Here is a 14441-nt window from a genome sequence, read left to right as displayed (position 1 = left end):
TTGGGAATTATTTTGGTCTTCAATAGGCCAGCAAAGAAATTAAGGTTAATACTCACCTTGCAAATCAGTTTAAATTGAAAATATCAGTAATAACATATTTCATCAAATATAAAACACCATAACTGATAAGAAACACCATTTTATATGCCATTAAGAAAGCACAACACTACCAATTAAATTATGACATTGCCAATTTTAGAGACGTTAAAGTGTGAAAAGTATATAACAGAATTGATCAAAAGTGGAAGAAGTAAGTAAATACTGTCATGTGGGCAGGAAGATTCCATTTGCTTGGTTCTTTGAGGGGGGAGTACATTGTTTTTTTGTAGGGTAATAAGGTTGATTTGATGTGTTAGGATTTTTATCTGTTAACCCCTTTTAGTGTAGCATATGATGTCAAATTGTTAACTTGTCACAACACAGGAATTCCCCTTGTTTTTGCCAGTAGTATCAATAACTTCTGTTAGAACTTGAGGTGTAGTGGGGAGGGAGGAGTGCTAGGGGCTCTTGGCCTTTTGTAAAGCACGGAGATCATAGACTTAGAACGTATGGCAGCCCTTTTTTTCCTGTGTCCCATCTCCGCAGCCCACCCTATGTCTCAGCTACGGCTGCAGTGAGCGGCACCCTGGTCTGTGGGCAGCATGACTTCCAGCACCCAGTCTTGTCAACTGTGCTGACTCAGAGCCCCTTCACAGGCAGCTGGCTGTGGTCTGGGAAGCCTGGGAGAGTCTGCAGCCCCAGGGGCAGCCCTCAGCCAAGTGAGGTTTTAGAGTTGATGGATAACTATCCAGTATTGCTCCTCTGAAGAATAATTCTGAGATGCATTCTAGATAGTTCCTTAGAGGGTTTCCAGCGGGAGCAAGCCCCCCCATGCACACAGCAGTGACCTGCTCAACGTGTATTTCACTGGCCCTTCTCCCTTCCTTGTTTCACTCTCCCCACTCACTCGCTCACTTCCTGATATCACCTCCCCCAAAATCTCCCTGCATCCAATCCTTGTCTCATGCTCTGTTTTTAGAGGAACTCTTGCCCAGAGGCTGAGAGCCCCAGAACAGATTGTGGTGAAATGATGTTCTGATCAGACTAACCAGCCTGGTTACATAGCCACTTCCACTGTGGAAAAACTGTAAAACCAGGGCCTATTACGGGGGGCCCAGGAGAGCTGCTTGTCCCCAGCTTCACATCCCTAAAGTCTTAAAATTTAGACTTGACATGAAGGTTTTTCATTTTTTGAAAGTTAAAAATGCCTCTTCAGCATCCCCCGGCCTTTTTTCATTTTAACTTACCAAAAGCCTCAAAGAATAAAAATACCTAGGCCTCTCTAAACATCTGAAAGGCCCCTGTCACTGTGCTAAGTGTGTCTTCATCTTGAGTTTTATTCGTTTTTTTTAAAACATTTTTATTGGAGTATAATTACTTTACAATGTTGTGTTAGTTTCTTCTGTATAGCAAAGTGAATCAGCTATATGTATACATATATTCCCATATCTCTTCCCTCTCGCATCTCCTTTCCATCCTCCTTATCCCACCCCTCTAGGTGGTCACAAAGCACCAAGCTGATTGCCCCGTGCCATGGAGCTGCTTCCCAGTAGCTATCTATTTTACATTTGGTAGTGTATATATGTCAATGCTACTCTCTCACTTCGTCCCAGCTTATCCTTCCCCCTCCCCGTGTCCTCAAGTCCATTCTCTACGTCTGTATCTTTATTCCTGTCCTGCCCCTAGGTTCTTCAGAACCATTTTTTTTTTTTAGATTCCATACATGTGTAGTAGCATACAGTATTTGTTTTTCTCTTTCTGACTTACTTCACTCTGCATGACAGACTCTAGGTCCATCCATCCACCTCACTGCAAATAACTCATTTCATTTCTTTTTATGGCTGAGTAATATTCCATTGTATGTATGTGCCACATCTTCTTTATCCATTCATCTGTCGATGGACACTTAGGTTACTTCCATGTACTGGCTATTGTAAATAGTGCTGCAGTGAACATTGTGGTACATAACTCTTTTTGAATTATGGTTTTCTCAGGGTATATGCCCAGTAGTGGGATTGCTGGGTCATATGGTAATTCTATTTTTAGTTTTTTAAGGAACCTCCATACTGTTCTCCATAGTGGCTGTATCAATTTACATTCCCACCAACAGTGAGAGAGAGTTCCCTTTTCTCACACCCCCTCCAGCATTTATTGTTTGTAGATTTTTTGATGATGGCCATTCTGACTGGGGTGAGGTGACACCTCATTGTAGTTTTGATTTACATTTCTCTAATGATAAGTGATGTTGAGCATCCTTTCATGTGTTAGTTGGCAATCTGTATATCTTCTTTGGAGAAATGTCTATTTAGGTCTTCTGCCCATTTTTGGATTGGGTTGTTTGTGTTTTTGATATTGAGCTGCATGAGCTGCTTGTATATTTTGGAGATTAATCCTTTGTCAGTTGCTTCGTTTGCAAATATTTTCTCTCATTCTAAGGGTTGTCTTCTCGTCTTGCTTATGGTTTCCTTTGCTGTGCAAAAGCTTTTAAGTTTCATTAGGTCCCATTTGTTTATTTTTGGGTTTTTTTTCCACTTCTCTAGGAGGTGGGTCAAAAAGAATCTTACTGTGATTTATGTCAGAGAGTGTTATATGTTTTCCTCTAAGAGTTTTATACTGTCTGGACTTACATTTAGGTCTTTAATCCATTTTGATTTTATTTTTGTGTTTGGTGTTAGGGAGTGTTCTAATTTCATTCTTTTACATGTAGCTGTCCAGTTTTCCCAGCACCACTTATAGAAGAGGCTGTCTTTTCTCCATTGTATAGTCTTGCCTTATTTATCAAAAATAAGGTGACCATATGTGCATGGGTTTATCTCTGGGCTTTCTATCCTGTTCCATTGATCTATATTTCTGTTTTTGTGCCAGTACCATACTGTCTTGATTACTGTAGCTTTGTAGTATAGTCTGAAGTCAGGGAGCCTGATTCCTCCAGCTCCGTTTTTCTTCCCCAAGATTGCTTTGGCTATTTAGGGTCTTTTGTGTTTCCATAGAAATTTTGCAATTTTTTGTTCTAGTTCTGTGAAAAATGCCATTGGTAGTCTGATAGGGATTGCCTTGAATCTGTAGATTGCTTTGGGTAGTATAGTCTTTTTCACAGTATTGATTCTTCCAGTCTGAGAACATGGTATATACATGTCTCCATCCCTTTGTATCATCTTTAATCTCTTTCATCTGTGTCTTATTGTTTTCTGCATACAGGTCTTTTGTCTCCTTAGGTAGGTTTATTCCTAGGTATTTTGTTCTTTTTGTTGCAGTGGTAAATGGGAGTATTTCCTTAATTTCCCTTTCAGATTTTTCATCATTAGTGTATAGGAAGGCAAGAGATTTCCATGCATTAATTTTGTATCCTGCTACTTTACCAAATTCGTTGATTAGCTCTAGTAGTTTTCTAGTAGCATCTTTAGGATTCTCTATGTATAGTATCATGTCATCTGCAAACAGTGACAGTTTTACTTCTTCTTTTCCGATTTGGATTCCTTTTACTTCTCTGATTGCTGTGGCTAAAACTTTCACCACTATGTTGAATAACAGCAGTGAGAGTGGAAAACCTTGTCTTGTTCCTGATCTTAGTGGAAATTGTTTCAGTTTTTCACCATTGAGAATGTTGTTTGCTGTGGGTTTGTCATAAAAGGCCTTCATTATGTTGAGGTAAGTTCCCTCTATGCCTACTTTCTGCAGGGTTTTTATCATAAATGGGTGCTGAATTTTGTTGAAAGCTTTTTCTGCATCTCTTGAGGTGATCATATGGTTTTTCTCCTTCAGTTTGTTAATATGGTATATCACATTGATTGATTTGTGTTTATTGAAGAATCCTTGCATTCCTGGGTTAAAACCCAATTGAGCATGGTGTATAATCCTTTTAATGTGCTGTTGGATTCTGTTTGCTAGTATTCTGTTGAGGATTTTTGCATCTATGTTCATCAGTGATATTGGCCTATAGTTTTCTTTTTTTGTGACATATTTGTCTGGTTTTGGTATCAGGGTGATGGTGGCCTCATAGAATGAGTTTGGGGTGTTCCTCCCACTGCTGTATTTTGGAAGAGTTTGAGAAGGATAGGTGTTAGCTCTTCTCTAAATGTTTGATAGAATTCACCTGTGAAGCCATCTAATCCTGGGCTTTTATTTGTTGGAAGATTTTTAATCACAGTTTCAATTTCATTACTTGTGATTGGTCTGTTTATATTTTCTATTTCTTCCTGGTTCAGTCTCAGAAGGTTGTGCTTTTCTAAGAATTTGTCCATTTCCTCCAGGATGTCCATTTTATTGGCATAGAGTTGCTTGTAGTAATCTCTCATGATCCTTTATATTTCTGCAGTGTCAGTTGTTACTTCTCCTTTTTCATTTCTAATTCTATTGAATTTAGTCTTCTCCCTTTTTCTCTTGATGAGTCTGTCAATTGTGTTTATCTTCTCAAAGAACCAGCTTTTAGTTTTATTGATCTTTGCTATTGTTTCCTTCATTTCTTTTTCATTTATTTCTGATCTGATTTTTATGATTTCTTTCATTCTGCTAACGGGTTTTTTTGTTCTTCTTTCTCTAATTTCTTCAGGTATAAATTTAGATTGTTTATTTTAGACTTTTCTTGTTTCTTGAGGTAGGATTGTATTGCTATAAACTTCCCTCTTAGAACTGCTTTTGCTGCATCCCATAGGTTTTGGGTCATTGTGTTTTCGTTGTCATTTGTTTCTGAGTATTTTTTGATTTCCTCTTCGATTTCTTCAGTGATCTTTTGGTTATTTAGTATCATATTGTTTAGCCTCCATGTGTTTGTATTTTTTACAGTTTTTTTCTTGTAATTGACATCTAGTCTCATAGCATTGTGGTCATAAAAGATACTTGATATGATTTCAATTTTCTTAAATTTACCAAGGCTTGATTTGTGACCCAAGATATGATCTGTCCTGGAGAATGTTCCATGAGCACTTGAGAAGAAAGTGTATTCTGTTGTTTTTGGATGGAATGTCCTATAAATATCAATTAAGTCCATCTTGTTTAATGTGTCATTTAATGCTTGTGTTTCCTTATTTATTTTCATTTTGGATGATCTGTGCATTGGTGAAAGTGGGGTGTCAAAGTCCCCCACTATGATTGTGTTACTATTGATTTCCCCTTTTATGGCTGTTATTATTTGCCTCATGTATTGAGGTGCTCCTATGTTCTGTGCATAAATATTTACAACTGTTATATCTTCTTCTTGGATTGATCCCTTCATCATTATGTAGGGTCCTTCTTTGTCTCTTGTAATAGTCTTTAATTTAAAGTCGATTTTGTCTGATATGAGAATTGCTTCTCCAGCTGTCTTTTGATTTCCATTTGCATGGAATATCTTTTTCCATCCCCTCACTTTCAGTCTGTATGTGTCCCTAGGTCTGAAGTGGGTCTTTTGTAGACAGCATATATACAGGTCTTGTTTTTGTATCCATTCAGCCAGTCTGTGTCTTTTGGTTGGAGCATTTAGTCCATTTACATGTAAGGTAATTATCGATATGTATGTTCCTAGTATCATTTTCTTAATTGTTTGGGGTTTGTTTTTGTAGGTCTTTTCCTTCTCTTGTGTTTCCTGCCTAGAAAAGTTCCTTTAGCATTTCTTGTAAAGCTGGTTTGGTGCTGCTGAATTCTCTTATCTTTTGCTTGTCTGTAAAGGTTTTAATTTCTCCGTGGAATCTGAATGAGATCCTTGTGGGGTAGAGTACTCTTGGTTGTAGGTTTTTCCCTTTCATCATTTTAAATATGTCCTGCCACACCCTTCCTGCTTGCAGAGTTTCTGCTTAAAGATCAGCTGTTAACATTATGGAGATTCCCTTGTATGTTATTTGTTGCTTTTCCCTTGCTGCTTTTAATATTTTTTCTTTGTATTTAATTTTTGATAGTTTGATTAATATGTGTCTTGGCGTGTTTCTCCTTGGATTTATCCTGTATGGGACTCTCTGTGATTCCTAGACTTAATTGACTATTTCCTTTCCCATATTAGGGAAGTTTTCAACTGTAATCTCTTCAAATATTTTCTCACTCCCTTTCTTTTTCTCTTCTTCTTCTGGGACCCCTATAATTCGAATGTTGGTGTGTTTAATGTTGTCCCAGAGATCTCTGAGACTGTCCTCAATTCTTTTGTCTTTATTCTGCTCTGAAATAGTTAGTTCCACAATTTTATCTTCCAGGTCACTTATCCGTTCTTCTGCCTCAGTTATTGTGCTATTAATTCATTCTAGAGAATTTTTAATTTCATTTATTGTGTTGTTCATCATTGTTTGTTTGCTCTTTATTTCTTCTAGGTCCTTGTTAAACGTTTCTTGTATTTTCTCCATTCTGTTTCCAAGATTTTGAATCATCTTTACTATCATTTCTCAGAATTCTTTTTCAGGTAGACTGCCTATTTCCTCTTCATTTGTTTGGTGTGATGGGTTTTTACCTTGCTCCTTCATCTGCTGCATATTTCCCTTACTCCCTGTTTTGCTTAACTTGCTGTGTTTGGGGTCTCCTTTTCACAGACTGAATTTTTGTAGTTCCTGGTGTTTTTGGTGTCTGCCCCCAGTGGGTAAGGTTGCTTCAGTGGGTTGTGTAGGCTTCCTGGTAGAAGGACTGGCACCTGTGTTCTGGTGGGTGGGGCTGGATATTGTCTTTCTGGTAGCAGGGCTGCATCCAGTGGTGTGTTTTGGGGTGTCTGTGACCTTATTATGATTTTAGGCAGCCTCTCTGCTAATGGGTGGGTTTGTGTTCCTCTCTTGCTAGTTGTTTGGCATGGGGCGTCCAGCACTGGAGCTTGCTGGCCGTTGGGTAGAACTGGGTCTTAACATTGAGACGGAGATCCCTGGGAGAGCTCTCGCTGATTGATATTATGTGGGGCCTGGAGATCTCTGGTGGTCCAGTGTCCTGAACTTGTCTCTCCCACCTCAGAGGCGCAGGCCTGATCCCCAGCCAGAGCACCAAGACCCTGTTAGCCATATGGCTCAGAAGAAAAGGGAGGGAAAAAAAGAAAGAAAATAATAATAATAAATTAAATTAAATTAAATAATTAAAATATTTTTTAATTATTAAAATAAAAAATTAAGTAAAAAAAAAAAAAAGAGCAACCAAACCAATAAATCCACCAACGATAAGAAGCACTAAAAACTATACTAAGATAAACATAAAAATCAGAAACAAGTCAGTCGCACACAGCAAACCCCAAGTCTACAGTTGCTCCCAAAGTCCACCACCTCAATTTTGGGTTCATTCGTTGTCTATTCATGTATTCCACAGATGCAGGGTACATCAAGTTGATTGTGGAGCTTTAATCCACTGCTCCTGAGGCTGCTAGAGAGATTTCCCTTTCTCTTCTTTGTTCGCACAGCTCTCTGGGGCTCAGCTTTGGATTTGGCCCCGCCTCTGCCTGTAGGTCGCCGGAGGGCGTCTGTTCTTCGCTCAGACAGGACGGGGTTAAAGCAGCAGCTGATTCGGGGCTCTGGCTCACTCAGACCCGGGGGAAGAAGGAGTATGGAATGCGGGGCGAGGCTGCAGTGTCAGAGGCCGACATGACGTTGCAACAGCCTGAGGCGCACAGTGTGTTCTCCCGGGGAAGTTGTCCCTGGATCACAGGACCCTGTCAGGGGCGGGCTGCACAGGCTCCTGGGAAGGGGGGTGTGGATAGTGACCCGTGCTCGCACACAGGCTTCTTGGTGGCTTCAGCAGCCGCATTAGCGTTTAAGCCCATCTCTGGTGTCCGAGTTGATAGCTGCGGCTCGTGCCCATCTCTGGAGCTTGTTTAGGCAGTGCTCTGCTGCCTTCTGTGGACAGACAGGGAAGGAATCCCCTCTCGTCACGCACCCCAAAACAATGGTCTCTTGCCTCTTAGGCAGATCCAGACTTTTTCCCAGACCCCCTCCTGGCTAGCTGTGGCGCACTAGCCTCCTTCAGGCTGCGTTCACGCCGCCAACCCCAGTCCTCTCCCTGGGATCTGACCTCCGAAGTTTGAGCCTCAGCTCCCAGCCCCTGCCACCCTGGCAGGTGAGCAGACAAGCCTCTCGGGCTGGTGAGTGCTGGTCAGCACTGATCCTCTGTGCAGGAATCTCTCCGCTTTGCCCTCTGCACCCCTGTTGCTGTGCTCTCCTCCGTGGGTCCAAAGCTTCCACCCAGCCAACCCCTGTCTCCGCCTGCGAAGGGGCTTCCTAGTGTGTGGAAACCTTTCCTCCTTCACAGCTCCCTCCCACTGGTGCCGGCCTGTCCCTATCCTTTTGTCTCTGTTTATTCTTTTTTCTTTTGCCCTACCCAGGTACGTGGGGAGTTTCTTGACTTTTGGGAGGTCTGAGGTCTTCTGCCAGCGTTCAGTATGTGTTCTGTAGGAGTTGTTCCACGTGTAGATGTATTTCTGATGTATCTGTGGGGAGGAAGGTGATCTCCACATCTTACTCCTCTGCCATCTTCTGGATTAGTCTTGAGTTTTTTTCTCAGGACAACCTCATGTTGAGAAAAGGCATGCTGCCTGGGTCCAGGAAACTGAGGCCGCAGCTAGGGAGTCTGGAGCTGGGATTCGGCCCCCACCTCTAAAACGTTAGATTGTCTTCTTGACTACTCTGGTTCACCACATCAGGATTGGGGGAGAAAAAGAATGAGTGGAGGTGATCTGAAAAGATGAAAAACGTTTGGGCAGTGCCTACCCCCCAAAAAACTCTTTTTTCTATAATAAAAGAAGGAGTTTATAGAAATTTCTACAGGAGGGAGGGTTAGCTGTTATCATGCCTGGCCCTCTCTTTAGCTTATTTCTTTATTACCAAAAAACTTCAAGTAGCAAACCAAGAAAAACATCTGTGGATAAAATCTTTTTTTTAAGGAGATGTCTAGAAATAGGATTTCATTATGTTCAGTAATAACAAATTTACCCATTTCTTCTAAATCTTGGGGTTTTTTTCCTTTTTTATAAATAAGTTTTGGCCTACTCCATGTATCTGGTATATGACTTTTTATCAAAAAGAACTGTTATCAAAAAAGAAGGAAGGAAAAATATAATAGGACCTGAAAGTTCCTTTCTTCGGGCTTTTCCCCCACTTAGCTCTTTGTCTGAAACCAAGAATATAATCGAAGATTGTTTTTAAGTTAATTGTTCTTATATTCCCCGGGGCTTTTAAACAGTACCAAACCAGGAGATGAGTGTTTTTTATTCACATAGCCTGCCAGTTAGATTTTCTTTTGCCTGGTAATTAAATGCTTCTCCTCTGGGCCCCATGCTCTCTCCCTTCTGCCCTCCAGCCCCAGGGTGCAGAATCAATATCCTCATTATCAGTGTCTGCAGATGGAAGCTGAGCTGTCAGCACCACATTCCTGCTTCCTGCCTTTGCCTCATCCGTCCCACGTTTTCTGGGCTCCACATGCTTAGAGCCGTGCTTTCCTCCAAAACCCTTTTCTAGCCAATGAAGATTTTTCTCAACTAACATGGCAGGACCTATGCCATATCTTGGTAGTTGAGCTAAATGGGAGGAAAATATGATGTAATTATGCACATAAAAAAAGAGGAACAGGGTTGTGATCTGTAAAAGAAAACTGAAAAATAAATGAATAATGACGTGAGAACCTAAGAGTAACATTTTTTTCATGTTTGCTATGTTTTATCTCATTAAAAATTTTAAGGGGCTTAGGCTTACACGTACTTTATTATTTTTGTCCACATTCTATGAATTAGAACCAGATTTCCAGTGACAGTTTGTATACAGTGGAAATCTTTATTTGACCTTTTAGTTATTAGAATTAATAGGATGTGGTGAATAGAAAATAACTTTCCTGGAGATGACTATGCCTGGTAACCAGCAAAGCAAACCAATGTAATTTCCAAATACAAAGAGCAGTCAGGTTAGCAGCAGCTGACAGAATGGAAGGCAAGTTATTTTAGGTGTTACCTAAGTTTTCGTTCCCACACTGCCCAACCCATGTCTCTTCCCATCTCTGACTGTAGTACTCATTGTAGTCAGGCAGCTGTAGAAGTGTAGGCTCATTTCTCTCCTCGTAGTTACCAGTGGTTTCATCCCATCTTTCTTCCATCTCAGACTAAAGAAAAGAAAGATGTATTTCAGAAATGGATACCAGCCATGTTTTTTTCACTGCTTTCCATTTTCTCTTTTATATCTGTCAGTCACCAATATCACTCAGTACTCCAGTCAATTTTTTAAAAATAAGATATTCTGATGATAGTAGCAGCTGTTTTGGTTCCAGTGCACTTTCAACCAGCGGTTTAGAATCCCAGTTGACATGAACAATCTCTCTAGACCAGGGGTCAGCAAACTTTTTCTGAAAGGGCCAGAGAGAATTGGGCTTGGGGGCCCTATGCATTTACTCAACTCTGCCATTGTAGTGAAAAAACAGCCACACACAATATGTAAACAAGTGAGTGTGGCTGTGGTTCAATAATACCTTACTTACAAAAACAAAAAGCAGGCTGGATATAGCTTGTGGTCTGTAGTTGATGCATCCTGCTCTAGACCATAAAAAGAAATGGTAAAAATCACTGAAATTCCAGAACTAAATGTAGAAGTGTTTCCAGTTAGATGAGATATACCGTCCATATGTCCTTTAACTTTTCATACTTTATTTGCATTTACATGTTATGGTTTTTTAAATTTTCACCTGAAACTATTGCAATCTATCATTCCATTTGAATCCTTATTTTAGTTAAATGTGACAATCTAATGGTAAAAATTTGTGACAGTCAGTTTACTGGAATGTGACCATTTTTTTTCCCTCCTCATTGTGATTTAGGCCTTGGAGAAACACTGCAGAGTGAAAGGAGGCTATTCAGGCCTCAGGGATGTTTACTTCCACAAGGAGAGCTATGATGATGTGCAGCAGAGTTTTTTCCTGGCAGAAACACTAAAGTAAGTAAAAATTATTCTGGTTGTATGTGACTAAGATACCTGAAGAGATCTTCTTTCTAGTTGTGTTTATCATGAACACATTCAAATAACATCAAGCATGACTGCTTCCGAATGCCATTCTACGTGCACGGCAGTAATTGCAGGTGTGTTTTCATCATCATGTAAGTTCGACAACTTGGGACTGCTTTGTATGGTTCTCGTACACGGGGACCAAAGCACAGAGCAGCTTCTTTCTTCGGCATTAATGAGTATACCCCTTAAGGTTTTGCTCTACTTGACGGTTGTCCATGATTCTCCCATAAGATGAATGGAGACATTGATGTGTTTTTTTTCTGTCTCTTTGTGGTTTCACTGGCTGACAGGGTCTCTCAGGCCTCACATACCCATGTTTCTCTCTCCAGATATTTGTACTTAATATTTTCTGATGACGATCTACTTCCACTGGAACACTGGATCTTCAATACCGAGGCACATCTTCTCCCTGTACTCTCTAGGAATATAAAGAAAGTTGAAGTCAATGAGAAATAAAAAGACATTTTATATTTTACTCTCCTCCATTCCCTTCACTGCATACCTTAATAATTCCTTTTCTGGTGATCAGGCATATGATGAATTTTTATTAATAGGTCTGTGATTATTCTAAGTTTTAAAATTGTTTTGCAGTCTTTTATGTTTATTATCATAGGCATAGATGGACCTAAATTCCTTATTGTAGCCTTTATTATTCATTCAGTGAATCACATGGTTTTTTGTTTGTTTAAGTAATCTTTTATCTCTGGAGTTCAGGAAGGTGTAGTATCATTTTTATTAAACTAAATAGAATGGTATACCAATGACCTCTTAATTACAATTTTGATTTGACTGCAAAACTTTTTCCTCCTCTATGAGGAGATGGTGTCTGCTTTAAGCTGTAATGTTTTGCCATGTTGCAAAAAGCCATAATAATAAATTAAATAATAAAAAAGCTTTTTCCTTTTCAATTTCGTGTTAATCTGGTTTGTCTATCCACCAGAGACAGATCTTATAACTGTGACAAGCCTCCTTATGCAGGTCTATCATTATTTGATAGAGTGTCTTCTAAAATACTTTACTCACATTTTAATTCAAATTAGAATGTCATCCCAGAAGGATCATCTCCTCTTGACCTCATTTCATTGGATCCATGGTATATTTTTGTTGGTCACTTATATTAGTGTTTCCTAATTTGGGAATTAGTTCTCAAGGTTTACTTTAAATGCCCTGTGTCATCTCTGGATCATGTACTGGTTAATTTCTTCCATTCTCTACCACACAGAGAAGTGAGCTTTCCAGTTTTTCAGAGCTCTGCTGTTAACCGAATTATATTTTTTAAAGGGAAATTGTATAACTTTTAGTGTGTTAGCTTTTGCTTTTATCTGAATATATGAAGAAATTGGGGCTCTCTCTGAAGAGAGGGTGAGTATTTCATATGGTTTTTTGTTTGCATTTCATCTTTAATTCTTTTTTCTCAAAAAAAAGAAACCATTACATTTCGTTCAGGTTTTTCAGATTTGAAAAGAGCCCTTTCTCAAATGTAGTAAATTATTTCATTTCAGTTTATGAAAGCAGGATTTAACTCTGAAAGAATTTTTGCCAGTGTATCTATTCATGGTCAATTGAGAAAAATCTAATAAACTTTTAGGTCAAATTAGGATGTAGTGTATTTTGTCTGGTTAAATTCAACATAGCGATTTCCACTTAGAAGTAATATATAGGAATGGACACTCCCAATCCCCTACAATCCTATAGCAGCTCAAAATAATTATGATTACATGACTCTTCAAAGCCTTTTTTGAGATATGAATGGTTTTCCCAAAAATAGATCTGGTGACACCTTGTGTTTTCTTACCATATTTGTTCATATTTTATATATATTCCCATGAAAGGGCTAATATGATGATGCATATACTGAGGTACAAAGATTTTGACCACCTGCATTTTCAACTACAGTGGTCAAATAGATGAGTGCAACCCCATGGATTAGGCTGAAGCACGTGAAATTGAGGCATTTCTAGTTTAAAGATTGTTCAGTATCAGCAATTTCATGTGATTCAACCTAATATTTTTTAAGACAGTTATTTTCTTAGATCTCAATAGACTTAGTCCACCTTGTGTGACCTGCCCTTTTTTTCAATATTATTCATTCAAACAATAAATCAATAAAATTAGTAAGTGAAAAAAAGATCCCTTAGTACGTCATGATTGCTATTCCCAGGACTTAAAGGCAAAATATAGAAGATTCTTGTTAAAATTGGGCCCTATGTATTTAGATTATAATTTTCACATGAATGTCCTTGGACTAGCAATTTAAATTAATTTATTTTCTTTGCTTTTCAATCTGATTTGAAGGAGCACAAGCTGATAGGTATTTCTGCAGCAGATAGGATATTAAAATCAAGTTGTATGTACGCACTGCACTATGACGTACCTTTTGTATTCTGGAATAAATAGGCAAGAAGATTGTACTGCGTGTTGCTCGGCCGGTGGCAAGAACAAAGGTATTTCAATTCTAGAACTCGGATATTTTAACAAAACCCAGAACACCAAAAATGTAAACAAGATAAGAGATTAATATTATGGTGATGTAATTTAATTAAAGTTATATTTTGCACTAATTATTTTAAACAACTGAAGTCCTTAGGTAAATGCTGTCTTTCATTCATTTTCAGCAAAAACTGTGCAATTAAGTTTACATATGTTTTCACATCCCAAAAGGTGAATAATTAAAACAGCACTTAATTTTGTGTTTCTGCATTTGTTTGGGATACGTCGTGCAATTAATATTACACATATAAGTTGTGTGGCAGTTTACAGAACTCAGTGATGTTTGTCATGATGCCTTCATATGTACTACCAGTTCTTTCCATTGATTGTTTTTGATTTGTACTTAAATCCATTCTGTCATTTCCAACTTTATATAAATCTCTAATGTTATGGGAAATGATAGATCGACACATAATTTTTAAAAACTATATTTGTAAAATTTCTCTATTGTAAATAAAGCCTTTTAATATATCTCGTCATTTGTGTTTTGGGTTTTCTCTCCTTTTAAGGAAGCTTCTGAATATGTTGGGATGACTGTGTACAGTTGCAAATGGAAATATTAGATCCTAACAGTGATTCCGTACCACACAGAGAATTGTGATGAGGAAATAATTTCCCATTAAAAACTTTAAATTGACAATAATGTTGCGTAACCATCTTATTTAATCAAACAGTTTTATTAAGAATCTAACATATGGTGAACACCAGGGCAGGTAGGGTAGAGGCAAGGAGTTGGCGTTAGAAATAACATAAAGAGTATGGTCCTTGCTCTTAAGTTTACAGTCCAATTGAGGAGATCAAACTCCCCCACCACCACCACTGCTGAAAGAAAATAAAACAAAACAGATTCTACCTTATATTCACAGGCTTTGCTACAGCTATTTGCAAATGTCTTAAAAGCAGTACATTTTTTAAAAATATTAAGTACCAGTATTACATAACATGCTGTTGTTTTAAATAAATAATCATAAGAATGGGTAATTTTTTTATTGCTACCTATAG

General features: G+C 38.5%; 1 protein-coding gene across 2 annotated transcripts in view; it reads left to right on the top strand.

The window, feature by feature from the left end:
* The window catches only part of MAN1A1 (mannosidase alpha class 1A member 1), a 173237-nt gene extending 159319 nt beyond the window's left edge, over positions 1-13918 (top strand). Inside the window, exons 11-12 of one of the 2 annotated variants that reach the window (XM_070043481.1) lie at positions 10762-10877; positions 13347-13918. In XM_070043481.1, coding sequence (XP_069899582.1) covers positions 10762-10877; positions 13347-13467 — 237 coding nt within the window. In that variant the 3' untranslated portion in view covers positions 13468-13918. Of the gene's footprint in view, positions 1-10761; positions 10878-11278 lie in introns of both variants that reach the window. The other variant, XM_030853578.3, reaches the window with a different exon arrangement.
* Positions 13919-14441: the final 523 nt, after the last annotated feature.

This window comes from Globicephala melas, chromosome 14, assembly GCF_963455315.2.
Source record: "Globicephala melas chromosome 14, mGloMel1.2, whole genome shotgun sequence".
Lineage (NCBI taxonomy): Eukaryota > Metazoa > Chordata > Mammalia > Artiodactyla > Delphinidae > Globicephala > Globicephala melas.
This window is presented reverse-complemented; position numbering and strand designations above follow the sequence as displayed.